The sequence below is a fragment of the Rhodnius prolixus genome, unplaced genomic scaffold (genome assembly GCF_049639745.1).
Source record: "Rhodnius prolixus isolate KJV_2025 unplaced genomic scaffold, Rpr scaffold_9, whole genome shotgun sequence".
NCBI lineage: Eukaryota > Metazoa > Arthropoda > Insecta > Hemiptera > Reduviidae > Rhodnius > Rhodnius prolixus.
This window is the reverse complement of record NW_027411604.1, coordinates 21726074-21752346: the sequence shown is the minus strand read 5'-3', so window position 1 is coordinate 21752346 and position 26273 is coordinate 21726074. Positions and strand designations below refer to the sequence as shown.

General features: G+C 33.3%; 2 protein-coding genes across 12 annotated transcripts in view; one reads left to right on the top strand and one right to left on the bottom strand.

The window, feature by feature from the left end:
• Positions 1 to 9895, top strand: part of LOC141454032 (uncharacterized) — a 403048-nt gene extending 393153 nt beyond the window's left edge. For all 9 annotated transcript variants that reach the window (XM_074127802.1, XM_074127805.1, XM_074127803.1 and 6 more), the window contains 6 exons: positions 860 to 1001; positions 1234 to 1448; positions 2815 to 2995; positions 3149 to 3617; positions 4258 to 4393; positions 6855 to 9895. In XM_074127802.1, coding sequence (XP_073983903.1) covers positions 860 to 1001; positions 1234 to 1448; positions 2815 to 2995; positions 3149 to 3617; positions 4258 to 4393; positions 6855 to 7048 — 1337 coding nt within the window. In that variant the 3' untranslated portion in view covers positions 7049 to 9895. The remainder of the gene's footprint in view (positions 1 to 859; positions 1002 to 1233; positions 1449 to 2814; positions 2996 to 3148; positions 3618 to 4257; positions 4394 to 6854) is intronic.
• Positions 9896 to 10553: 658 nt separating this feature from the next.
• LOC141454037 (23 kDa integral membrane protein-like) lies at positions 10554 to 26273 on the bottom strand. Of its 3 annotated transcripts, none has more exons than XM_074127819.1 (6): positions 26142 to 26273; positions 25880 to 26033; positions 14300 to 14488; positions 11557 to 11715; positions 11256 to 11459; positions 10554 to 10702 (listed from the first exon to the last, which is right to left on the bottom strand). In XM_074127819.1, the coding sequence occupies exons 2-6, from the start codon at positions 25937 to 25939 to the stop codon at positions 10649 to 10651; spliced, it is 666 nt and encodes a 221-aa protein (XP_073983920.1). In that variant the 5' UTR covers positions 25940 to 26033; positions 26142 to 26273; the 3' UTR covers positions 10554 to 10648. The 3 variants fall into 3 exon arrangements, with proteins under 3 accessions (XP_073983920.1, XP_073983917.1, XP_073983918.1); XM_074127816.1 differs by having other exon boundaries at positions 26119 to 26267; XM_074127817.1 differs by having other exon boundaries at positions 26124 to 26253.

The window sequence follows — 26273 nt, the reverse complement described above, 5'->3', positions numbered from 1 at the left end:
TATCTTGAATAACTCTTTTACTCAAAACCTGTTTTTGAACCATGGCCTTTTTTTGGGGGGCAATTCGGTTCATCATGGTCTTATAAAGTGCACCCCTGTTGCCGTTATTGTAGACTGCCTGCTATTCCTGCAAAGGCTTTCACTGCATTCTTAGATCTAGTATCATTTACCGCTAATTGTTAATCTTCCATTTCGTTAATGAACTCCTTTGCAAGATTGTTTACCATTTCGTTGGCTCCAACGCCTCAGTGTCCTTAAACCATTACAAAAATTAATATAGACTTCTTTCTCTTTAGACGGATAGGTACAAGCTTTACTGTCTCTTTCGAGAGTGATTGCATAAATATTATCATTTATGTACAGCCCACTTTTTAATGAAAAACGTTCAAAAATGAGGCCAATGCCATCAGAATAGTGACCAATTTGCTTGTATTGATTGATGTAAACTCCTTTAGTTTCTATGAATATGTAAATTAAAACAAATCAAAGACTTTTTTTTTTGTTAAAAAATTTCACCATTTTGTAAGATCATTTTTTTTTAATTTATGTATAATTTATTGCTTTTAGAAATACATTATAGTAAAGAGTTTCGAGTACTCATTTTACACAAAAGAAATTTCACATAAAAAATAAGAAAAAATATAAATAAAAGAAATATATGGAACTTAGAGAAAAAATAATAATAATAAGACAGTAACAGTAATTGTAACCTAATTTGTAAAAAGATTTCTTAATTTTAATTATTTAAGTACATATAAATAATTATCATCAACCTGTTTTTGAACTTATGTTTTCTTTAATAAGTTTAGTAATTAAAGTCATTAGTAATTCAATTTACTACTGTTTTGTTTTTTAATAGGTGGCCTAATAATTACTGGAGTTGAATGTCATAAAGACGAAGGCTATTCAACCATGTCCAGTGAAGTTCAGTGTGAAGGTAGTGGCAGTTCGAATTTAACTCAGGGACCATTGGAAAGGTTGCAAGAAGAAACGAACAACAGGTTTGTTCCTTTTAAAATTACAAGATAAGTTCACTCTGATCTTACTTACTAATAAGAATATGACAAGAAGAATTCACCTTGTTTACATACCAAGAAAAAATCGTTATATGGTTTTAATGGCAACGGTTTATACCATGTTTCTTACTTAGTATATACTTAGGTTCTACATTCACATCCAACGAGTTACCCAATAAAAGTTATATCAATCCGTTTTGTTTTTTTTCTTTGACAGATTAGCGGATGAGGATGTAGTTGCTGGATTATTACGAAGTCGGCCATTAATTCCACGCAGTTCTTCAGATTCTGCACTATTAGCTATGTACAATGGTGGTTCCAATTTGGGAATATGGGATGATCAAGAATGGTGGGATCCAGATTCTACTTTATCTAGAATTGATTTTGATGCACCACCTGAATTAGATGATTGGCATATGGATGATATTACTGGTTAGTTTTATATTTCTTTTTAATTATAACTGGAATCATCAAAAGTCAATTCAAAACGTTGCCGGGAATTATATCACAGGCGTGTGAAAAACCCTTCAAGGTCTCATTTCTGAACAATATGTTCGACATTCCTTTTTTAGTAAATACAAAATAAAATCCTATGATAAAAGACAGGAGAGATTGATCATTTTTTGGCTGCAGACTAACTGAAAGGACAAATACAAAATATTTATAAAACTAAACGCTCAATTAGAATTGCAACTTAAACATGAAAAAGAAAGAAAAATATGTTGATTTTGCCCAGCATTATATGCTTTACGAAATACAAGTACAGTCAGAAAACGAACCTAATAATACCCAAAATTTACATTAAAAATTATCAATGTTGGATAAGTCATCCTGTGGTAGTTTTAAATTTCAGCCGTCATCAGTCTGAGTTCTCTTTCTGAGTCGGTGATGTCCAGTTTCTGCAGATCATAGGTTTGCCAGAATATGTGTGTTTTTCTGCCCTAAAAGTCTTTAATTATGGGTAAATTCAGCTCCCTGTGGATTTTTTTTTATTCTATTTGAATTACAGAGTACTTTATTTTTGGATAACTTGCAGTTTATTTAATAGCCACCATCAATAAGGGGCAAGACTGAATCAGTAGAAATAAGTTCGAGTATAGTTGTACACCCAAACTCTAGCGCAATGAGATTTTATAAGTTTCTGTCGGTTATTTAAAAAGTATAACTGACTGGGAGTTATGGTGGGCCTGTCCTGATTTCGATTTGGATTCCAGGTTAATCTAATTTCGAATCTGTCTATATTGGCCTCAGATGTTGGCACGCCTTAAATTTTAGAAAAATAAAAAATAATAAGACTGAAAATAGTAATAATTACAATGCCAACAGTGACTATTTAGGTAACTATTAAATATTGAAAATGAATCCTAACTGAACAATTTATATTTATATATTATATTATCTAGTGTTTGAATAAAAGAAAATCATATTTAAATTAATGTTACCATTACTGCAAGGAAGCTTCTATATGGTTATCTTCCGAAATGTTATTATTTCAACAAGGTGGACAGCTAGTATTCTTCCAGTTCCTAGTTTGTTTCTTCATTAGTTTTTATTGTTTATATAATTAGAACCTTAATATTATTTATTTATTTTTTCATTTCATGTGATAATTGAAATTATGTACAATATTTATTTTCATTTTTCCTTAAAACACAACTCCTTGCTTATAAGACAATGTGTTTCAAAAATTGGTAATATTTTCTCTTTCCCCTCTTAAAATATAATTAATTAAGAAAATGTTAGCTTATTTGTTAACTACATGAACGATTATAATATCGTGTTTTTGTTATGCAAACAGGCCTCTCGTTATTGGGCGAAGATATGGAAGATGTTTGGTCTTCGGTACTTGACAATGGACAATACAGTCTGACAGTGTCTCCAGGCAGTGATTCCTGGTCCTCTCAGACAACATCGGATGGTTCAAAGAGATCATCGGGCGCCGATAGTGAAGCACCTCCACCTGGTACACATTTTACCAGGTACTTCACTACAGAGATTATAGAATACTAAGTATAAAGTAGTATCTAAATTTTAGATTGGTTTGCAACAAGTGTTTTGTTTTTGTTTTTCTTATCTTATTTTGATTTTAAAAAGAGTTATTTCCTAAATGGAAGTTTATTCTCATTGTATAGGGATTTTTATCGATTGGTGAAGTTTGAATCCACAAAAAGCTTGGCATCTACTTCATCACGTTCACAAATGTCGGATTGTGGAGCCGGTGGAAATGTCGGTCGAGCCGGAAGTGAAATTGTGTTACAATTGATTGCCGAGAAAGTAATTGATCAATCGCAAATTGGACAAAATAATATAGTCGAAGAAGAATTAGGTATAACAGCTGGCGGTGGGGAATGCGAAGCTACAGTTTTAACGGGCGCTTTAAATGGTGGTCTGGTACCGGTACCTGAAGAGGAAGAAGCTGGTTCAGAAGTTGTATCATTGGCGGATCTACGAAGGATGACAGCCGCCGTACCTGATGAAGATGAAGTTGTAACTGGCCAAGTAGATCCTGTACATATTGATGAAGGTGCCCGACAGGTAGAAAGTTCGCATGCTACCGGCTGGGTTCATCTAAATACACCACATGATATTAACGATCCAAAGGTCAGTGAGTTCCTTATTCTATAAAGAAATGTAAACTATACTTTAACCTAGTTATATGGCAGGCTGTGCTGGATTAAGAAATGGGCTAATAATTCCGACAGAGTTACATAATTTCTGTCAAGGTTGTTTTCAAATTTAATATTTTATTTATTTATTTAATAATTTGTGAAGCCTTTATGCCCTACAAATGGGTGCTGATTGTTACAAAATATTTAAGAAAGAAACAATTAAGATAAATTGTTCAATAAACAAAATATTTTTTGTAAATATTTTATAAAGATTATTTGTAGTTAATTTTGTTTAGCCTGTGAACGAGCATATGAATGCCGACCGTATTATTGATAAATATGTACGAATGATACCACAGCCTGCTGTATTTTGACAGTAAAAAAAATATAATGCTGTAAAAGACATGATATTACTTTGCTCTGGAAGCCTTTGATAATTTAATTTGTCTCACATAGAACTTTGCTATAATTTTCTTATTTACTGGAGATAGTATTTGCATTTAATATTATTTTAACCACACATATATCTTGAATCATGCACAAAAGCTGTCATACTTTAGTTTCCCGTTTAAGTGGAGGATTCAAACTGCCCAGTTTTTAACGACGTTGAAAATATATTCACTATTTTACAGACACGAGCTAGCTTGGTGGAGGTAATGATGTACAGCCGAAGTTCTAGTTCTTGTAGCGGCAGTAGTGAAAGTGGAGATGATCGTAGTCCTTATCAACATTTGCATCGACTTCACAGGTCTAGAAGACATAAAAAAGGTAATTAACAATAAATAACAGAAGTATACGAGTGGCGAAGTTACCCCAGTGGTAACACTTGAAAACATTAGGCTATTAGTCGCTATCTTCACTTGAGAGGAGATCGCGTGGCCACTGTCTCTTAAGGCGTCTTGTCGGTTTGTCAGGATGAGTTCTTGAAGAAAGATTTTTAGCTAGAGGATTGATATGAGATTGCAGGTTAAAGTGGAGTTTTCTGTATCTTGGTTTAGAGATGATTTATTTTTATTTTTTATTTGTTTATTTATTTTGCAACTGCAGTCAATGTACAATAAGCAAAAGAGATAAGAGATAAGGAACAATTGCAAATACATGTAAACGAATATATATGGATATACATACATGCGTGAGTGGAGTGAACGACGATCATCAAAGTTCGCCAGGTTGGCAAGCTTACGCAGCAACCATCCTAGGTTGGCAGAGATGATCGCGTGGCCGATGTGTGTGTGTAGTCTGCGATGTGGATTTGAAGGAAGCGTTGTGGTAGACATGTTGTGGATCAGGGGGTTGTAATGACTGTGTAGATTTGAGTGGAGTTTTATGTAGCGAGATTGGGCTATTTCAGTTACGAGAGGAATATTTAGATCAGAGTGTATAGTGCGATTGGAGACGTAGAAGGGAGCGTTAACTATTGTTCTCAGGATTTTGGAATGTAAGGTCTGAAGTCGGTTGATGTTCGATTTCTTGGTGCTTCCGTAGAGCTGTATTCTGTACGTCCATATTGGGGCAAGTAGAGCGGTATATAGTGTTCGTTTGTTCGTCAGGGTCAGTTTAGAACGTTTTCAACATTTTATACCTCAGATTAAGGTCAATTCGTTTGAGTCTCGTGTGGAGGTTCCATGTTAGTCGTTTGTTAAAAGTGAATAATTTAAAATCTACTATTTATGATCATATGATCAATGTTTTTATGATTATATCATAAAGAAAAATAGCGTACTCATATATTTTTATAATCAACAATAAAAATTGAGGCAAAGTGTTGGAACCCCAACTTCACTTTGCTGCATAATTGAACAGCTACATAATTTTTGTAAATAGAAAAAAAATAATTTTTATATGTACATATGATTGCTTATCAAAGAAAAATAAAAAAGGAAAAGAGGCAAATAGCCCATTTTAAAAAGTCTTTCTCAAGACTCTGGAATGGCAATGTGGTTCTTTGGACGGTACAGAGATAGCGACGCAGTCGCGACGCCAGGGCGCAGCACGGTCGACTTCGCTATAAAAAGGGCAGAATCGGCCGTGTCTGCATCAGTCCAAGATAATTTTTCAACGGGAAAACATCCACAATAGCTACCTTAGCTGGAAGATTGCTGACTGGGCCTTACTCTCAACCTGGATCTCTGTACCGGCCAAAGGACCTCACTGTCCGGACCAGAACAAAAAATCGATCACTTAACCCCTGTATTGTGAAGAAAGAAGAAAGAAGGAAGTGCAGCACACGAGACGCCTTGGTTTACCAGCTACGAAGGCGAGCCGAACGCCAGCGCTGCCGCAGTGCGAGACAAGAGCGAGGACCAAGCCCAGCACACGAGCCGCTGCAGTTCGCCAGCTACGGAGGCAAGCCAAATCACCAGCGCTGCCACAGTGTGAGATACGAGCGAGGACCAGGCCAATTGGTACCGGGGTTTATCGGGGTGCTGGCCACACTGCCGGGGCTCCCAAAGCCGGTTGACTGGTATTAGCGAACGGCCCTTTTCAGGGCCTCTCACATCACTTTTGCTGTGGCCTCGCGCTGGGAGCAAGCCATTCTCGGAGCGGCGCAGTCACTTCAACCAACAGTGTGAACGGCCCTTTTCAGGGCCACCCAACTGTACGGCTACCCCGCTGGGGAGCGCCATAGGCGAGTCAAGCGCCGACACATTTTTTTGTGAACGGTCCTTTTCAGGGCCATCCAGTCACTTGTACCTGCGAGCGGTGAGAAGAAGAGCTTGTATACTGGACTTCATCCCTCGGCCGCATTAGTATACAACACAAAGGTTGAGGCGTTGACCTAAAAAATAACAATTTATAATCATCACAGCTCTTCTTTCCTTAAGGAATAACCTCAAGAGAGCTCGGAATGTCAAACCAAATCAGTTTATTGTAAATAACCAAAAACACCGATTTTCAAGAAAATGTTAAGTATTGAAAATGAATCATAGAATAATGAAGAAATAGGTTTAATTCTTAATAGGTTATCTTGTTTGTCACCAATTGGGCCTAGTTATAAAAAGTTTTAGTTAAAAACTACATCATGTTTCCCCACTAAATCAGCAGTGACTTGTCATGTCATTACATTAAATTACGTTACCTTTTTTTCCAATGTTGAAAAGTTATTTATTTACCCTGGCGCCAGCCAGCTTTTGCAACTACATATTTGTAGTGAAAAAGACCCCCAAAAATTCAATTAATTCATCTACTTATAATTAATCTATTTCATTGTGTTTGTTATTACTTTCAGCTTCTGCAACTCGCGATGGTGGTGGCGCAGTAAGGGTGCACGTGACTCCTAGAGTATCAATTATTGGCCGAGAAGATATTTATACTAGATTTGGTGCAAAAGAACGTGAAGCTTTGGATAGTTTTGATTTTCTAGAAGAGATACAAACTAGCTCAAGAGAATCTACAGCGTCAAGACATCATACTTCTCAGTGAATATATATAAAACAAAAAAAAATAGCATATTGATGTATTATCACATTCGTTTTGTGTGGTTGCATCGTACGCGCTAGTCTACCTCTTTTTATGTTTCTTTTCTTTTAATTTGATTTTTTTTAATTGCTCTTTTTTGCGCATACTGTTGTAAATATTATTATTATAACTTTATAACGGAAATAATCCTTGTAATATATTAAAAACAAAAACAAAACAATTGCTTACAATATCACCCTATTCCCTAATAAGTATTATATATAAGCGCTAAACAATTTAGAACACATATAAACAAACTAAGTTAACTATATGTGTGAGGTGATACTATTTTATTTTTATATTGGTAAGTTATTCAATAAATGTATATTATTTAATGAAAAGAAGAATAATATTACTTAAAATTTTGCGCGTGTTCCAATATCAATGTTGTTTATTTTAAAAAAAAAGAAATAAAAATAAGAAAACAAAAATGTGATTTTGGCTGACAACCACCTCAGGATATGGCCTAGTGAAAATGAAGAATAAATTGCTCAATTTCCTATTCGATCTATTTGATTACATTGTTTTGCCCCGATATTTTATTGAGTTTCATTTTCATTATTATTATTAACTGGATTATAATAAAACAATTCCTAGCGCCTTTAGAGTGGTGGAGTTGATTTAATAGCTTTGATAAAGTAACTTGCTGAGCTAGTCAGGAATAGCTTCCAAATTTTACGTTATTTACAAAAAAAAAAGTTTTTTAAGAAATGGGAGATCTGTTTCAAACTGTTGTCAGGCCTGAGTGTGTCATGTTATTCGTAGAAATAGATTTAGTGTACATTTTAGCTAATTAAAGTCAAACAATTACTTTATTTACAAACAAATTATTTACTTTAAACTACTTTTTACTCTTTAGAAAGAAATTCGCTTTAAATATTACAACTTACAATTTGATTAGACAAGATATTTATTCTACTATAAACCAAAAACATGAGTGAACACAACAAACAAGTCACCAACTATTTCTAAACTTCTAACCTATACATTTGATTTAAATGTTTGGAATTTTCAATGATATTAAACCATTTACCCATTATATAGTAAAACCATAGATTATGAGTATATACTTATCAGTATAATAAATATTATGCTATCCCTTTGCAAAGCTGATGCAAAATGATACTTCTAACGGTACTTTAAAAAAAAGTTAGAAATCTACATGCATAAAATTTAAATTCGAACCTAGAGTGAGTGAATTATGGCAAACCAGGAAGAGCAAATAAAATAAAAAAGTCAGTAGTTTAAGGGTTTAACTTCAAATTTAGAATTTGAATAGCATATTTATTTCATAATTATTTTACATGGGCCTATTAATAATAACAATACACATTTATTGAATCCATCTGCTGAACCTTAGACCTTTTTCTTACCAAGGAGCTTCCTACAGTTTACAGTACGGTGGACAGTGTTGTTTGTAACGAGACAACGCTGTTTGGAGGGCGGCAGTGAATTGATAAAAGCTATTAAATAACGCTAATACTATAAATTTAAAAAAATGGTATTAAAGGAATGCATAAGCCGTCTGCTTGAGTTTTATGCTAAGCCCTTGTGTACCAAGTAATGTGATTGATACATTAAAGCGAGATTCCCTAAATGTTTTATCTTTGATGTCACCTCAAACGCCTTCCTCCCCACTTCCTAAAGAAGTGTCCGGAAAAGATGAACATGTTTTCTTTTTTTTTTTAAATTTCATTGCCACATATTAAATTTGATACTTTCCTATTCATTTTTATCTCTAGCTTTTTTATTACCAAAATTATTCTTATCGTCATTCTCCTACAGTAAATAGTCTTGGAAATATACGAGGATTAGATGGTAGTGCGGTGTTCACAGATTCGTTCCTTTAAATAGAGAATACTCCGTCCGCTCAGAAGAAATCTACTTTGCTGAAGTTCATCTAGCGCAGCCAATGCTCTAGCGCAGCCAATGCTCATGGAAGCTGTTTCAGACTCGCAAAGCACATGCAGAATGGCAAAGCCTTTGAAATAGCATTTGTACAAAACAGAAAAAGTTATGTAGATGTTGGAACAGCCGCAAGTAATTTGTAGTCTACGTGAAGAAAAAAAAAAATTTCTCTCTTAAATATAAGCAATTTATTTTTTAAAAAAATAAATACATAAATAGAAATTAAATGAAGAGAATAAATAATTTTTAAAAAAAAGTTTAAAGAAAGAATTTTTAAACAAAATGAAAATGTAGGCTAGGTACAAGTGCAATTTATGGCATTGTAATTTATGTGGGGATCCTAGTATATCTTTTAAGATTTTGTTTTTGTTTGGTTTTTCTATTCTGAATTGCAGAAAGTTTAGGTAGCCATTATTACTGTAAGTGTAACATTTTCCTTATTTTATTTCCGTCCCTCTTTCAGTGTGTAAACTGCATGACCTCATATTCCCCAATTTTTGTAGATATACAGTATTCTTTTTCTTTTATTTTGTACATATCGAGAGGTATTATATATATAAATGTGAACAAAATGAACATAAATATATATTTATTATGACCTTGTACTATTACTATTACTGTAGAATAATATTTTATTTTGTTAAAATGAGAGTAATGATTACTTATTAAAAAAAAAAAATTGTAGAGTACTTTCTGATTATAATAATAATTAAAAACAGAAGAACGTAATTGCAAACTAATTTATTGGTCAAATTATACAGAATAGGAAGTTTTCTCATTTTCTGTTTATTATTAAAATATTCATCAAGACAACTTTGTTGAATGGAAAAGAAATAAAGATTAAAAAAAAAATAGCAATGTATGATTGTAACCAAAGTAGGGAATAAAGAAAGTGTAATAAAATTTTTATTGATTTGATCCCCATGATGACGTTTTACATGATGAAGTGACAAATCATTTATTTATTATTAACTACTCTTACAAGGCAATATCCTCAAGAAATTTTTCAACAATTTTGGCCTATTTCAAACTTTATATCTCCTTTAGGATAAGCTTAATTTCATGAAGAGATGCTCATAATTTGCATAACTACGAGCAGCAGCATTTTAAGCTGCTCAATACTTTTCAAAAGGAGTAAAATGTTTTCAGAATCAGTTTTTGGTTCAGTACAGTAAAAAAAAAAAAGGTTTCGCTAAAACAAAACAGGAATCAAATGTAATGATTAGAAATAACGTAAAAATGAATGACTACACCATTAGTTTTTATTAAGAAACTCAGTAAGTAAATATTTTTCGTTTTCTCTTCTAAATATGTGATTGAATAACACACGAGGTAAAGAAAGTTTTACCAAATAAGACAAATTTTTTCTTTTAGGTCTTTTTTAATTTTATTTTAGAAGAAAATAAGTTTTTTTAATACAGTTTGTATACATTTCAATAAGTTGATTAGATTCAATAAGTTAATTTCAATATGTTTACAAAAAAATTTATAGCTCAACTAACTTGTACAATTTATAAAGACAAAACAAAAATCTCATTTGTTTTTGTGGGTTTTTTTAAACAAAAAATTAATTCTATACATGACATTCTTCCAATATTAAGGTATATGTTTACCAATAGATATTAACGTAAAATGGTTGGAATTATACAAAGATCATTACCACCTCTTAAATGATGAAGAAAGGTAGAAGGCAAATATTACACAAAACAGCTGAAACATAAAAATATTATTTAAAACAATAACTAAGAGATTGTTAATAAAATATTGAAGGAGGAAAGATTGCAGTTTGTTATTTGTATGATAAACTATAAAATACTTTTTTTTTAAAAAAAATCACAAGCTGAAAAGAAGGTAACGCATTTATAATTCGCTTTATTTCTCTCTTTTGTACGTCATTCAAAATCTTAAAGACACCTCAAAAGTAGCTACAAAATGGTATATTAAAAAATAATCTTAGTGTAAGGTATTGGACTTGTATGCCCAGGCTCTGGGACGAGTCCATGCAGGATTGTTCTTAAATCTTCTTTCCCTTTTAAATAAGTAAATAAAATGTATAGTATACGTCGAAATAAGAGAAAATTATTGATAAGTAAAAATGCTCCGGTGGTTACGGCGTTTGCCTTCAGATAATGTGTTATTAATTTAGTGCATGCTGTTTGCTTCTTATCAATAAATGTGATCAATGAGCTAGAGGCTGTGTCTTTCTAAAACAAATGCTGTTTTTCCTACATGAATGAAGAATTAATAAAATTAATCAATTTACCTCAACCACAGCTATTCCAATAGCAATAGCTCCCAAAAGTTTAAGAGATGATTGTATCAAATTACTTATCTTCGGCTCACAACCTTCAATATAAGCATCAATAATAGTACACACTTTGCCTTCATCATTCCGCATACCACAACAACTTTTTGGCAAGGAAACAACTTGGAACCAATTTGGGCCATTAATACCGCAACATTTGAGCTAGAAAAGAAAATTGATGGTTTCAAATGTAATGAAGAAACGCAACAATATTTATAAAATTAAAAAAAATAAATAAATAAATATATGTAATGCTAACATCTATCTGTATTTCATCAACAATGTCTTTGGTATCGTCATTTTGAAATGTTTGCGATATCACTGAATCCAAACTGTCTTCAATATTGTTTCTATAAACAAACGCAGTGATGCCAATTCCAAATTGTACTATAAGAAGAGTACTCAAAATTACAATATACTGAAAATAAAAACAATTTTTAAAAAACAAAAAAAAACATTCAGTAAAGAGGCACATTCAAAAAGCCTTATTTTCGGACCTAAAACTAATACCATATTTGATCTTAATGCGATATTTTTTTTTTAAGCTGTCCCCAGAAGATCAACCAGACGGAACAATTTTAATAATTTTCTGTTGGGAAGGGATTATTAGCTTGATTGGCAAAAATAATGGATTCCAACGCGGATGGTTAATGAAAATAATAAACCTTAACATGAAAGTTATTTGTAGCAAGATATGCTTTAGTCTTTAATGTTTATATCTTTTTGAACAGCATTGGGTCTGTATATTCTACAATATGACTGGGATACAATGTTCGAATAAGAACGAATTAAACATTCAGTTAAGTTATGAACTGTGGTAGGCACTAACAACATCTAGCACAGCGTGCATATTGTGATTTGTTGTCCATCTGGGAAAGGACCCGACTAATCGCAAGAAAACATTTATTTTGTACCCTTTGCAAGTAGTTTTTGGTAGTTTGCAACACAAGTGTTAGTAGAACACAATACAGGTGCTACACATTATTGTACCAGCGAACATATACTTAATATATTCATTTCTTATTGAGAGAGTTTCTGTTCAGAAGAGGGAAAAGAATGCAGATTAAGGCTAAATGATTTGTCGCAGAATGAGTTGTTATGGTTAGTAAATTTTAGCTTGGGTATGTAACCCAAGGTACTTCCACTTCGCTACCATTTTTGATTCGTTTGTTTTTATTCTCAGCCTTTAATTTTTTTATAACCAAAATTGAAGTTCTTATCTCTAATGCTATGGCGAAAGGGCAGGCTGTTGCATCGATAATATGATATAAACAAAGCTGTGTCACCAGCAGAGAGCACAACTTATATTTAGCTTAGTAGGCTCATTGATATATATTAAAAAGGTTAGGCCCCAAAATTGAAAGATTAGAAGATAAATAGCTAGGCTCTACTTAGTTGGAACGATAAGATAAAGTTGTAGACTTTTATAAAAAGCAAACCGATCGGCGACGTCAACGATATCTACTGGCGGTAACCACAAACTACAGCCGCTTCTTATTTTCTTATTTTTATGAAATCATTTATCGAGATATAATTTATTTCTGGAATATTTGTGAATTATTTTCATCAGTTACTGTAATTTTTTTTTCTAAAGGTATCAATTCATCTATTTCTGAGGATATCTGATGAATAAATAATTTAAAATGTTAAATGTATACAGTCTTCACAACTCCTGTGTTCGTTAAGAAAAAATAAATAAATAAAAAAGTCCGAAGAGTGATAACAAGTTTTTCTTTTTAGGAAGCAATGAGTAATGATTGTTCTATGCATTTTTTTTAAGCTACACACCTTTTAATTAATACCTAAGCGATTTAAAAATACATGAATATTAAATATAACAAAAGGAAAAAAAACCTATAAAATTATTTTATAATTTTGCGTCACATTCTCTTACGTAATTGCCAATTATTTGTTTATTGAGATAACTTGACAATAAACTGATAATTTACTTTCAATTTTATTTTAATTTAGTTGCAATATTTCGCAACTTTAGTAATCGCAATTGTTAACAGTAAAATTTTGCAAGTTTTTGATTCTGATTGTAATTCCTGGTTAAAGATGCAGTTTCTGCCGGTTATAAATAACGAAGTCGCTTTTCTTGCAGCCAAAAGGGTACCTTACAAACGATTTTCAGATTGCCTGGATTATGTAAATCTATATAGCATAGGAGTAATTTTGTAGTGAACTATCCATTGAATATAGAATAATTGTAAAGAAAATTGAATTAAAATTTAAAAAAAGACAACAAACAACTTAGGAGGAATGTAACAGTAGTCTTAAAAGACAAGTAATGACAAAACGCCGAAACTGATTAACAGACTTCTTGAACGATGTTCCAAGTTGCCAATAGAACTGAAACGTTCTATCATCTTCAAACCTATGAAGGACTTACGTACTAGAGCTTTGGGGTTCTTCAGCCAAACCTAAAAACTTACGGACAGTACAGTCATTCCAATCAAAACTAGTCCGACAGATGTTTTGACGCTCCTTTCCACGTGACTAACCTCACTCTTCACAACGACCTCAACATCCCATTACGTACACCAACTCGCCAAGATGAAATATTGCAAATTCCTTACTGTTCTTTCAAATTACTCTAATCCATTTGTACAGCCCCTGAACAAATTACTGTTATTCCTGACAATCATCAAGCCAACTTAGTCTCCAGTGATTCTGAGACTTTGTTGAGGTCTAAAAGAACATCATTATCATTCTATTGAGAGGGTGCTACGCTGGGTAATTTCTCTTCATTTGTTCTACACGAACCAAATATATCTTAACTAGTCATATTGAATTCATTACTCATTGGATCCTTCTCTTCTTCACTTTAATTACATTTATAATGATTTACTAAGAAAATTAAAAAGTCACATCTCAGAACATAAAGCTGTCAGCTGGAAATCATACATCTTATTACTAAGAAAAATTTCAAATCTAACAAATGAATGAGACTTAAAAAAAATATACATATTGTTCATAATAATTCTAAAATGAAGTCTTACCATTGTCAGCATGCAGTGGCTTTCTTTTATAGCTCCGCAACAGCCTAAGAAAGCTATAAAGAATACTAAAACTCCAACCACAATTAAAATGATGGTAACTATAGTTATCTGGCCACTGAGCATCTCCTTGAAAGGTTTGCCATGGGCATTGGCTACCACACTGAAGCCAATAATAACCAGGCCCAGCAACTAAAACAAATATAGGTAAAAAAATATATTTATATATTGTAATCTATTGTATGATTCGACAACTTCATAGTAGCTTTAAAAATCAATATTATACTTGCAACTAAATCAAATCAATAATTTTATGGAAGAGAAATGATTGCCAATTTAAATATTATTACTATTTCTTACACTACCTATAGTAGGAAAAGCTACTGTAAATCGTGCAGATTTTCTTATTTGCGTTTTCATCTGCAATAAATGTTTTCAGGTCCTTTGAGCTAAAAGGTGTTTATTTTTTTTCAAAATAGTCTCTCACATTGTTTTCTTTCTCTGTATATGCATTTACATTTGAAATTGATTTATAATATGCATTTATATTAATGGCTTTTCTCTAAATAACCATTAATACTTATTTTAGTGTCTTGCTACCTAAACAATAATAATAATAATAATAAAGGGAAGGGAGGGAAGGGATTAGCTATGAGGTTAGCATACTGGACTCCCACGCGGAGGTTCCGGGTTCGAATCCAGCAGCTGACCCTTAGATTTTCTCTTCCTAGGAGCTTCTTACAGCTCACTGTCCGGTGATGGACAGTGTTGTCTGTAACGAGAGAACACTGTCCGGAGGCCGGCAGTGCACTGGAAAAAGCTCCGGGCGCTAATGACCTCAGCTGTTGATGCGCCAAAAAAAAAAAAAAATAAAGGGAAGGGATTAGCTATGAGGTTAGCATACTGGACTCCCACGCGGAGGTCCCGGGTTCGAATCCAGCAGCTGACCCTTAGATTTTCTCTTCCTAGGAGCTTCTTACAGCTCTCTGTCCGGTGATGGACAGTGTTGTCTGTAACGAGAGAACACTGTCCGGAGGCCGGCAGTGCACTGAAAATAGCTCCGGGCGCCAATAACCTTAGATGTTGACGCACCTTAAATCATTTTTTTTTTTTTAAAAAAATAATAATATAAAGTAAATAGGCTAAATGGAAGAGCTACAGTCCTGAAAAGATTTTTAAGATTTTCTCAATTCAATTTGATGAACTCTTGTATTAAGATGTAGAGCAGAGTAAAGTGCCTTATTATATATGGTGCGGTTCTTATTTCTTGCATGAACTCATAATAAGTTTAAATTATTGTTAAAGAAACTTTTCCATCCCTAAGTACTTCTTCACTAAATGGATTATTCATTATCTGGGAAATGGTATCCAGGCTTTTCAGTAAACTTTATATGTAACAATACATAAAGATATTTATATCTTTATTGCAATCATTTTCTACTATTCATTCTTTTATAGTTTTAAGGCACTTTTTGGGTACAAGGCTGTAGTCGGCATCTTTAATACCTTTTACATACTACAATATTGGTAAGAATTAAATATGTTCACTTATTTTGAGTTTGAAAAATCTATAAATATAAGTATTATACAAACATATTAATCACACAAACCATCAATTAAATCAACTATCTAGATAAAGCACACCAAAATTAATTGATTGCTAAAAATAAAATTAAATGCTTTAAAGAGAAAAAGAAGCATGATTAATTTTTATTTCTAACCTAAAAACTTTCCATGAATATATTTTATTTTTATAGTATTTACCTTATTCTTTTTTTATATGTAGTAAGAGAAGGCGATAAAATACTAATTTGTTTTTTCTTTTAATTTGTATTTGCCAAGCTTTTCTACCTAGGGACTGTCATAGACTTGAAACATTATGTCAGAAAAGATATCACATGGATTCAACATGATGTATATATAAGTTATAGTTTGTTATATTTAAATGTTAACTTTTCTTTCATTGATTAAGCAACTGCATGGAATTTTTGCAATGCCAACATAATTGCACTTGTGCGCATTTCCGAGAAACTCCCTCCTTGTCATATTTCTATGCACCACATACGAGGGTCGTTTGAAAAGTCCGTGCAAAGTCAGAGAGATAGCACCACTGGCGCGTATCGAGGTTATGTTTAGTTAGTAGCATCTCTTGGAAGAACACACACCAAGTTTCAGCCAGATCGGTCTATTTCTTTGTGTTTGGCATTCGTTTGAATCGAGGAAGTCGAGTGATTTTCAAAAAATGGACGAAAAAGAATTTCGTGTGTTGATTAAACACTACTTTATGAAAGGCAAAACGCCTGAGGAGACTAAAGAGAAGCTTGATAAACATTATGGTGACTCTGCACCTTCGATTAGAACAGTTTATAAGTGGTTTCAAAATTTTCGGAGTGGCCATATGGGCACAAGTGACGCTGAACGTTCTGGACACCCTGTTGAGGTTACTACTCCAGAAATCATTGATAAAATCCATGATATGGTGATGGATGACAGAAGAGTGAAGGTGCGTGAGATTGCTAGTGCTGTGGGCCAAAAAAAAAATAAAAATAAAGGGAAGGGATTAGCTATGAGGTTAGCATACTGGACTCCCACGCGGAGGTCCCGGGTTCGAATCCTGCAGCTGACCCTTAGATTTTCGAATGAACGGGTACATAATATTTTGCATCAACATTTGGATGACAAAGCTAACCGCAAGATGGGTGCCGCGATTGCTCACGCTTGACCAAAAACGAAATCGTGTGAAGTGTTGCAAGGACGGTTTGCAGCTGTTCCAGAAGAATCCGCAGGACTTTAAGCGTCGTTTCGTCACTGTGGATGAAACATGGATACATCACTACACTCCTGAGACCAAAGAACAATCTAAACAATGGGTTACCAAGGGGGAATCTGCGCCAAAAAAAGGCGAAGACCGTTCCTTCGGCCGGAAAGATTATGGCGACTGTCTTTTGGGATTCGCAAGGAATAATCCTCATCGACTATCTGGAAAAGGGTAAAACTATTACAGGTGCACATTATTCATCGTTATTGGACCGTTTGAAAACCGAGCTGCAAGAAAAACGCCCACGATTGGCCCACAAAAAAGTCCTTTTCCATCACGACAACGCACCAGCTCACACCTCAGCAGTTGTGGTCGCAAAATTAATGGAAATAGGGTTCCAACTCGTTTCACATCCCCCCTATTCTCCAGACTGGGCTCCCTCGGACTACTATTTGTTCCCCAATATGAAGAAATGGCTGGCGGGAAAAAGATTTTATTCAAACGAGGAGGTGATTGCAGAAACGAATGGCTATTTTTCAGACTTGGACAAATCCTATTATTCGGAAGGGATCAACAAACTAGAGCAGCGTTGGACGAAGTGTATAAGCCTAAAAGGAGACTATGTTGAAAAATAAAAAAGGTTTACCCCAAAAAATTAAGTAGTTTTTATTTTTGCACGGACTTTTCAAACGACCCTCGTATATTATTTAAAGATCATAATTAGAATTGAACACTCAATGCACCTTCATAGTGTAAGGACATTTGAGAATAAGTTTAATGAACATTAACTGTATCAATTTTGTATTTTTCTATAGCTGTGTGTATTTTTAAAAAAAAGTATTTTTTAAAAACAGCTGTTTAATTAAAAAATATACATATGTATATAATAATTAAAGGTATATTATGAGTCATGTTAGACTCTAATATAATCTCTACAATGAAATCAAAAAAATCTCTTCACAGCTCCTAAATATGTCCCAGTTTGGGAAAAGTAAATAACAAAATAAAACTGATATTTGCAATCATTACTCTTCAATGGATGAATCATTCGCCATAATGACGTATAGAACAATAATAATACAAAAAAATTAGACAGATATTTCGAGCTTTGCAGTTAAAAAAAAAAGAAAAGTTATGGAGGATTTCACAGTTTTTCGAATAACTTCCTTCGTTAAGGATTCCAAGCAATTGAAGTTCATCTAGGTTTGAACAACCCTTTGCAAATTGCAGAAAATTCACCACTTGGGATAACCAAATTAAATTTTTTATCAATGCTAACTAAATCGGAGGGTTACTTATTTTAGCAAATCTTATTTTCTGTCAGGAGGAGGAGAGGAAACGGGCACTGCATGTGTTGTGTCAGTGTGAGGGGCTTGTCTGGGCTAAGGATGTTACTTCTCAGGGAGGAAAAACCAAGGCCGGTGAGCTTTACCCAAGAGTCGCTCTCCAGCATTAAGAGTCTGCTCAAAAGGACGGGTCTAGAGAGTGAGCTTTAAAGTGAGGAGAGCCACAATAGATCCAAAGGGGTCGCAGTGGCGTAGGCCTTAAAAGCCACCCTATTAGAATCTTAGATCTTATTCTAGCAAATCACTCATCGTTTGTATTTCACAATCATCTTAACCATCGTCTAAAAAAATGTTTTCCAGAACATTAGATCGTTATTGGAGAAACTAATGTTTCCAATGAACAGTAATAGATAATCAGCAAGTGATTTTCGTCGCCGATACACAGACACAAAGCTTTAGAGAAAAACATTATGTTACGATTTTTAAAAAAAGTGAGTTTATCCATAAAATGTGAAGGCAATTGAAACATTTTGAAGTAAATGAAAGATTGGATTCGAGCCAAACGATCAGCAGTCGATGCAAACCATATGCATTCCCTTAGTTAACCAAAATATAAAAGATGGCTCAAAGCGCATAACTATACAAGCCCCTAAAATCGCTTGAAAGCTAGTTGTTATTGAAAATGAAAAACTAACATAAATATCTGAATTAATTTGCACACTTTTATCACTATTAAAGTTCTTTTAGTTTTTCACGAAAATTTCTTTTTATAAGCTTGCTTACTAAGCGGGAATTACCAAACATTTTGTAAAGTACAGGGGAATTAATAACTCACAAATTTTCAGGAATGAGTTCCTCATCAACATTAGGAAACGGTAATGTATCTAATCAGCATTCAATGTAATTGCATAACTGGATCGTAATACCACATCAAAAAATCAAAGAAGGTTCAATTTAAGTTATCCTAAAATAAACATTGTAGATTTTTTTTTTCTTTTAGTCATAAAAAAAAAGGTAAAATTACTTTAAAGGTCGAAAATAAAAATTATTGTATCAATTTGGAATGTTTGTGCTTTTCGTTATCACTGTATTTCGTTTATCAGGAACAGGCACTGATAAAACAACACATCAGATTAAAATTGAAGTTCTAATCTGTCGAGGGACACTTTTTATGAGGCCAAAAAAAAATTAGCGCGATAAATGGTTTTTTAAACAAAGTTATTTAACCCACTTTGCTTGGTTTTTATTAGTTATTCCATCAATTTACTTTCAGGGTGATCCATTTAAAACGCACCAATCGCTAATAACTTTTTAGGAAAGCAGAATTCCGAAAAAACTTACGAAGTAAACTATATGTTTTTTTTTGGTCTAGTTTTCAAATTTTCCACCCCCGATGCTGTAACTTCATTTTCCGCGGAGTTACGGCTAAAAACCGGTTTGGGGTTTCATAAGGACCACTGGTTTTGACAATGATTATGAAAACTACATAAAAAACTGTGAAAAATGATGTTAACCCCATTTCGATACCCCTAATATTAGTTGAGATATTTAAGATCAAAGTTACAATTTTATCTATTCGTGAACGGTTTTCGATATTAATTTTCCACCAGAAATACATGTTTTGGGAGGGCCTCTGACTGCAAAAACTGTTATTGGTGACGCAAAGAACAAAAATAATGATAATTGAAGATTTTAAAAAATGTACTATACTATAATGTAATGGTTGTGGATGAATAAGGATAAATTTGTTTTATCATCAAATAAAAGCAATCATCACATCATGTTAATGTACCCCAGTATGCAAGACTTCTTGACCTTTGATTACGGTAAGAATATCTTGCCAGGAAGGGGCGCGTGTGGTCTAGTGGTCAAGAGCGTGGTTTTGTAAGTGGGATAACGTCAGTTCGAATCCCGCGTATGACTAGACTTTATTAAAGAAAGTATGATTTTTTTAAGTAATAGGAATACCTGCACCCATAACCATTACATTACACTACATGTTTTAAAATCTTCAATTATTATTATTATTTTACTTTGCGTCACAAATAACATTTTTTGCAGTCAGAGGATCTCCCAAAACGTGTATTTCTGGTGGAAAATTAATATCGAAAACCGTTCACGAATTGATAAAATTGTAACTTTGATCTTAAATATCTCAACAAATATTAGGGATATCGAAACGGGATTAACGGCATTTTTCATAGTTTTTTTATGTAGTTTTCATAATCATAGTCAAAACCAATGGTCATTATGAAACCACTAACAGGTTTTTAGCCGTAACTCCGCCAAAAATGAAGATACATCATCAGGGGTGGAAAATTTAAAAACTAGACCGAAAACAAATAGTTTACTTCGTGGGTTTTTTCGAAATTCCGCTTTCCTAAAACGTTATTAGCGATTGGTGCGTTTTAAATGGATCACCCTGTATATTGGCTACACTGTAAAATTTATTAAAAAAAGAATTAGTACAACTCTTTATTGATAACAATAATTCTTATTAAATTCTCTAATAAAGTAATTTGAAGACCTCATTAAAAGACAATGAGTAAGTCCTCGAGCAACATCCTGGTAGAAATTTTATATATTAGTTCACAGGGTTAGTACCCGCAGATCGTGACTTGTCAATCAACTAACCACTACAAAACAACAATTGGCTTACAGTTTCAAAGCGAGGGGAACTGCACAAATAAACATTTTTTTTGTTTTGGATAAAGAGGTATTGATTTAGGTAAAGCGCTGAAGTGGAAGGATTTTTTTGCAAAAACTGTTTTTATAGTCGAAATTTTATTTTACGATCAGCCATACGAGGGTCGTTTGAAAAGTCCGTGCAAAAATAAAAACTACTTAATTTTTTGGGGTAAACCTTTTTTATTTTTCAACATAGTCTCCTTTTAGGCTTATACACTTCGTCCAACGCTGCTCTAGTTTGTTGATCCCTTCCGAATAATAGGATTTGTCCAAGTCTGAAAAATAGCCATTCGTTTCTGCAATCACCTCCTCGTTTGAATAAAATCTTTTTCCCGCCAGCCATTTCTTCATATTGGGGAACAAATAGTAGTCCGAGGGAGCCAAGTCTGGAGAATAGGGGGGATATGAAACGAGTTGGAACCCTATTTCTATTAATTTTGCGACCACAACTGCTGAGGTGTGAGCTGGTGCGTTGTCGTGATGGAAAAGGACTATTTTGTGGGCCAATCGTGGGCGTTTTTCTTGCAGCTCGGTTTTAAAACGGTCCAATAACGATGAATAATATGCACCTGTAATAGTTTTACCCTTTTCCAGATAGTCGATGAGGATTATTCCTTGCGAATCCCAAAAGACAGTCGCCATAATCTTTCCGGCCGAAGGAATGGTCTTCGCCTTTTTTGGCGCAGATTCCCCCTTGGTAACCCATTGTTTAGATTGTTCTTTGGTCTCAGGAGTGTAGTGATGAATCCATGTTTCATCCACAGTGACGAAACGACGCTTAAAGTCCTGCGGATTCTTCTGGAACAGCTGCAAACCGTCCTTGCAACACTTCATACGATTTCGTTTTTGGTCAAGCGTGAGCAATCGCGGCACCCATCTTGCGGATAGCTTTGTCATGTCCAAATGTTGATGCAAAATATTATGTACCCGTTCATTCGAGATGCCCACAGCCCTAGCAATCTCACGCACCTTCACTCTTCTGTCATCCATCACCATATCATGGATTTTATCAATGATTTCTGGAGTAGTAACCTCAACAGGGCGTCCAGAACGTTCAGCGTCACTTGTGCCCATATGGCCACTCCGAAAATTTTGAAACCACTTATAAACTGTTCTAATCGAAGGTGCAGAGTCACCATAATGTTTATCAAGCTTCTCTTTAGTCTCCTAAGGCGTTTTGCCTTTCATAAAGTAGTGTTTAATCAATACACGAAATTCTTTTTCGTCCATTTTTTGAAAATCACTCGACTTCCTCGATTCAAACGAATGCCAAACACAAAGAAATAGACCGATCAGGCTGAAACTTGGTGTGTGTTCTTCCAAGAGATGCTACTAACTAAACATAACCTCGATACGCGCCAGTAGTGCTATCTCTCTGACTTTGCACGGACTTTTCAAACGACCCTCGTATGACAGGCACTTCAAATAATGGGCAAAACACTCTTGACTTAAACTAAAGATTCAAGATTAGCGAGGAATCGGTCAAATAAAAAACAACTCGTCTTTTTGCCAACGTTTCCACCACAAATGTGACAGTACTCGATAGGGAAAAAAACCATTATAAACGAAATTTTCTAGAAATGTGCCACAAAGTGAAACAAAACAACACAATTAACTTTAGGACAGACACGTCGAATTTAGCCAATTGCTATAATTTTATCATTAAAAAATAAAAAGATATCCAACTTCTGTACATAATTATTGGTGTGTTTTTATATTTACTTCAAATCATTTAGTTCGTTGTTATTTAGTTCATAAGGGGTTTTGGTTTTTCCTATGTTTTGTTTTTAGTATTGAAAGAAATTTCCCAATATCTAGTTTTATTTACTCTTTTGTTGTAATTAGTCTATTGTATCTGTCCCATTGTCATTACCAAAATTCCAGTGTAAGTCCCGCTATATCTGTATCTGTTTGTAAATACCTGTTCTCCAGTTCTGGCTCTTAGTTTCTGTAACTCAACCAACCCGCATAGCCACGTAAGTTTCAATAATTATAAACTGTTGTATTTTATTTTATTTATTTTTATATTACTGATTTTTACTGACTGTCTATGTTACTGATTCTCTAAATTGTTTTATATTTTTGTATTTGTAATATCCAGGCCCTGAAGAAGACAATATATTTGTCGAAACGTTGGCAAAAAGACGAGATGTTTTTATTTGTGACCGATTCCTCGCCAATCTTGAATTCTTAGTTTAATAATTTACGGCCACGAAGCCTATATATTCACGACTTACTCAGAGTATCTTATAGATTCTTCTATAGAACTTTGTGGAAAGTATGGAGGCAGCAACAAATTTGACTACAGCAATGCCATCATTCTGTGAAGATTTTGAAGACTGGTGTATTTTGCAGAGGAAGCCATTCCAAGACCTAGGATTTCTTAGTGTCTTGTTCCTTGGCAATTGTCATTGAATTAGGAACGCGGCACATTAGTCCATTTTTTTTTTTCTGTTTGCAAAGGTTTTTCTAATTAATTAAAACTTGGATTTTATCCCTTAAATACTGAGAGGGCAAATGGTGTGGAATCGGCTGGCAAGCACAAAATATTGCTTGGGCATATTGGCCTCCAAGTTAATGAGTTGGAGAAAACTAAGTATTTAGTCCGATTCCTTGTTTTTTCTAGCAAAGTGAGAATAGCAGAGTTTCTACAATGTGCAAAAAATATTCTCTCACTGATTATCAAGGCATTTTGACATCAAGAAAGCTCTTTTTGTAAAGAATGCCATTATCGAAAAAGATACCCAATTAAATAAAGCTAAGAATATCTTTACTATTCTGAAGAAATAAACAACAACAAACAAGATAAGAAAATAAGTTTCGATTTAAGTCTTCTTAAGAAAACTTCGAAGCCTTATAAAACAGTATCGTTAGAGAATAACCTAATTAGCAATCTCAGGATTGATCAGGGTATTTTATGGATGTGAACTATCCGAGTTACTTCAAAACGACAAAATCAAGATGAGATGAATCAGTTGCAAAGGAACAACTCGGATTCACATTTCAGAATGGTGATAGGACATAATTACCAGCCGGCCTAATTTTAGAGTATCGGCTACCTCTTGTGCTGCAACGGAAAGAGAGCTGGACATCAAAGGCCAAAAAGATATTGTCAAAATGAGAAAAATCCCACGGGCAAGCGTTGGGAACAAACAAAATTAAAATTCCTAAATTTAAGCAGCCATTTTGTTTTTCCTGCCCTGGCGCTGATTTCACTTGTGCGAAATATAATCAATTCCAACGTTAATTAGAAAAAAGAAGTATTTAACTTCATTTCTTCACAGTTTAAAGCAACTTTTAGCAAATTAGTATGCCCGTAATAAGTGATTAAATTAATGATAAGTGAGTAACGTGACTTAAAAGAGAGTGTAATAAATATTTTGTTGTCAAATATTATCAAGTACAAAGATAAATTGATCTTATATTAGCTGTTTATTTTTAAGTGCACTTACACCTAATTGATGAGTCAAAAGACCACAAAAACCATAAATTTTAAACAAAAATGTCCAAAAATACTTCGCTCTCCATTTTAAAAAATTAAAAATCTTTTAAAAACAAAATTATTTTTTGTAATAATTACTAGCAGAACATTATATTAATGATGAATTTAAAAAATAAAAACAACTATTATAAATTAATAACTTAGTGAGTGAAAACACATTAAGAAGGCCTCGCCAATACTTCATTATTTAATAAATATTTCCTGAAACAATTTTACATTAAATCTTAGAATACTCATTTTGCTAATTTGTACAAAATAATTGAAACCGTCTGTGATAGAGTCAAATGGAAAAATACTTGTTTTGAGAAGATTGCACCAATTATTCTAGCAGTTTTAGAAGTTTTACAACAGTTTTTTAAGAATGTGATGTTTTCTGTGTCTTTCTCACCCACTTGTGAACATTGCATGAGTCATGTAGTTCGTAACAAGTTTATTTGTTAAAGTGACAACTTTAAAGAATCAGATTTTGGTTAAAAAAAAAAATCCTTATCTTGATCATGAACTCATTACGAACTTCATGACTCATGTAATTCTCACAGATACATTAAAAAGGAATCATATTCTAAGAAACTGTTATAAAACTTCTAAAACTGCTAGAATAATTGGTGCAATCTTTTCAAAACAAGCACTGCAAAATGTTTCACATCTGATTTTGATTTTCAACCACGCCTTTAAATTATCAACTTAAAAAATGGACAAGTAAACCTCTCTTTATTGCGCAAAGATTTTTTGGGAAAATGAATTTACACAAAATTTAAGCATTGCTAGGCATGTAGAATGGGCCAGAGTAAATATTTACTAAAGACGGTTCAGCGAGACTGAAGAAAGAGTTTTTACAGTGATACAAAATATTAAGTTATTTATAGATTAGCAGCCTGAAACGCTTCGTAAAAACATAAATTTATAAGAACAACCGTAAAGCCTTCTTTATGAATGGGAAGTATTCATCAATACTTTAGTAAAAAGACTAATAAAATGAAGTACAAAATTGGATTCAATGTGAAGTTAACACATTTGTATTCAAAATTATTGCTTGAAAACTGAAGAGAAGCTATGGACGACGTAGTAAAATGACATTGAGTGCTTATGAAGTAGTTATCAACACATACGACAGGCTTCAAGCTAATATCTGTCCATCAAGTACTTGCATTGTCAGCAAATTGTTCAGGCCTTTAAAAGCACTATATTATTCTTAGGTATGCAAAAAAGAAATAAATTAATTCTAAATTATTGTATATTAGAGACAATAAATTTTATGTTTGCAACTAAATTGTTAAAATTGGAATGAATATTCAAAAATTAAAATTGTTACAAATTTTAAAAGTAAAATAATAAACATAAATACTCACAGCGCAAACTAAATTAAATGCAAATAGTACAAATTTTGCGGTACATTCGAAGAAACCCATTTTGCACACACTTTTGATCAGAATTTCTCACCAATTAATGATTTAAGATATATGTATATATATATATCTATGTTTTAAAATGTATAATAAAAACCTGAAAAAAGAAATCCTATCTCTATTTTTAATAATAACACACACAATTTTCTCTTAATAATGTTATTACAATAAATTGGCCGTACAGTACTTGGAAGTTGTCAAATACCGGAAAATTCACTGCGATAATGGTTCACTCTATCTCTCAATAATTTAGTAACCTAATCCCCACTATATATTTTTTTGGAGAAGGGATACAACATTTAAAAAAAATAGGTGCGACGCGCGAGGCTTCAAAGTT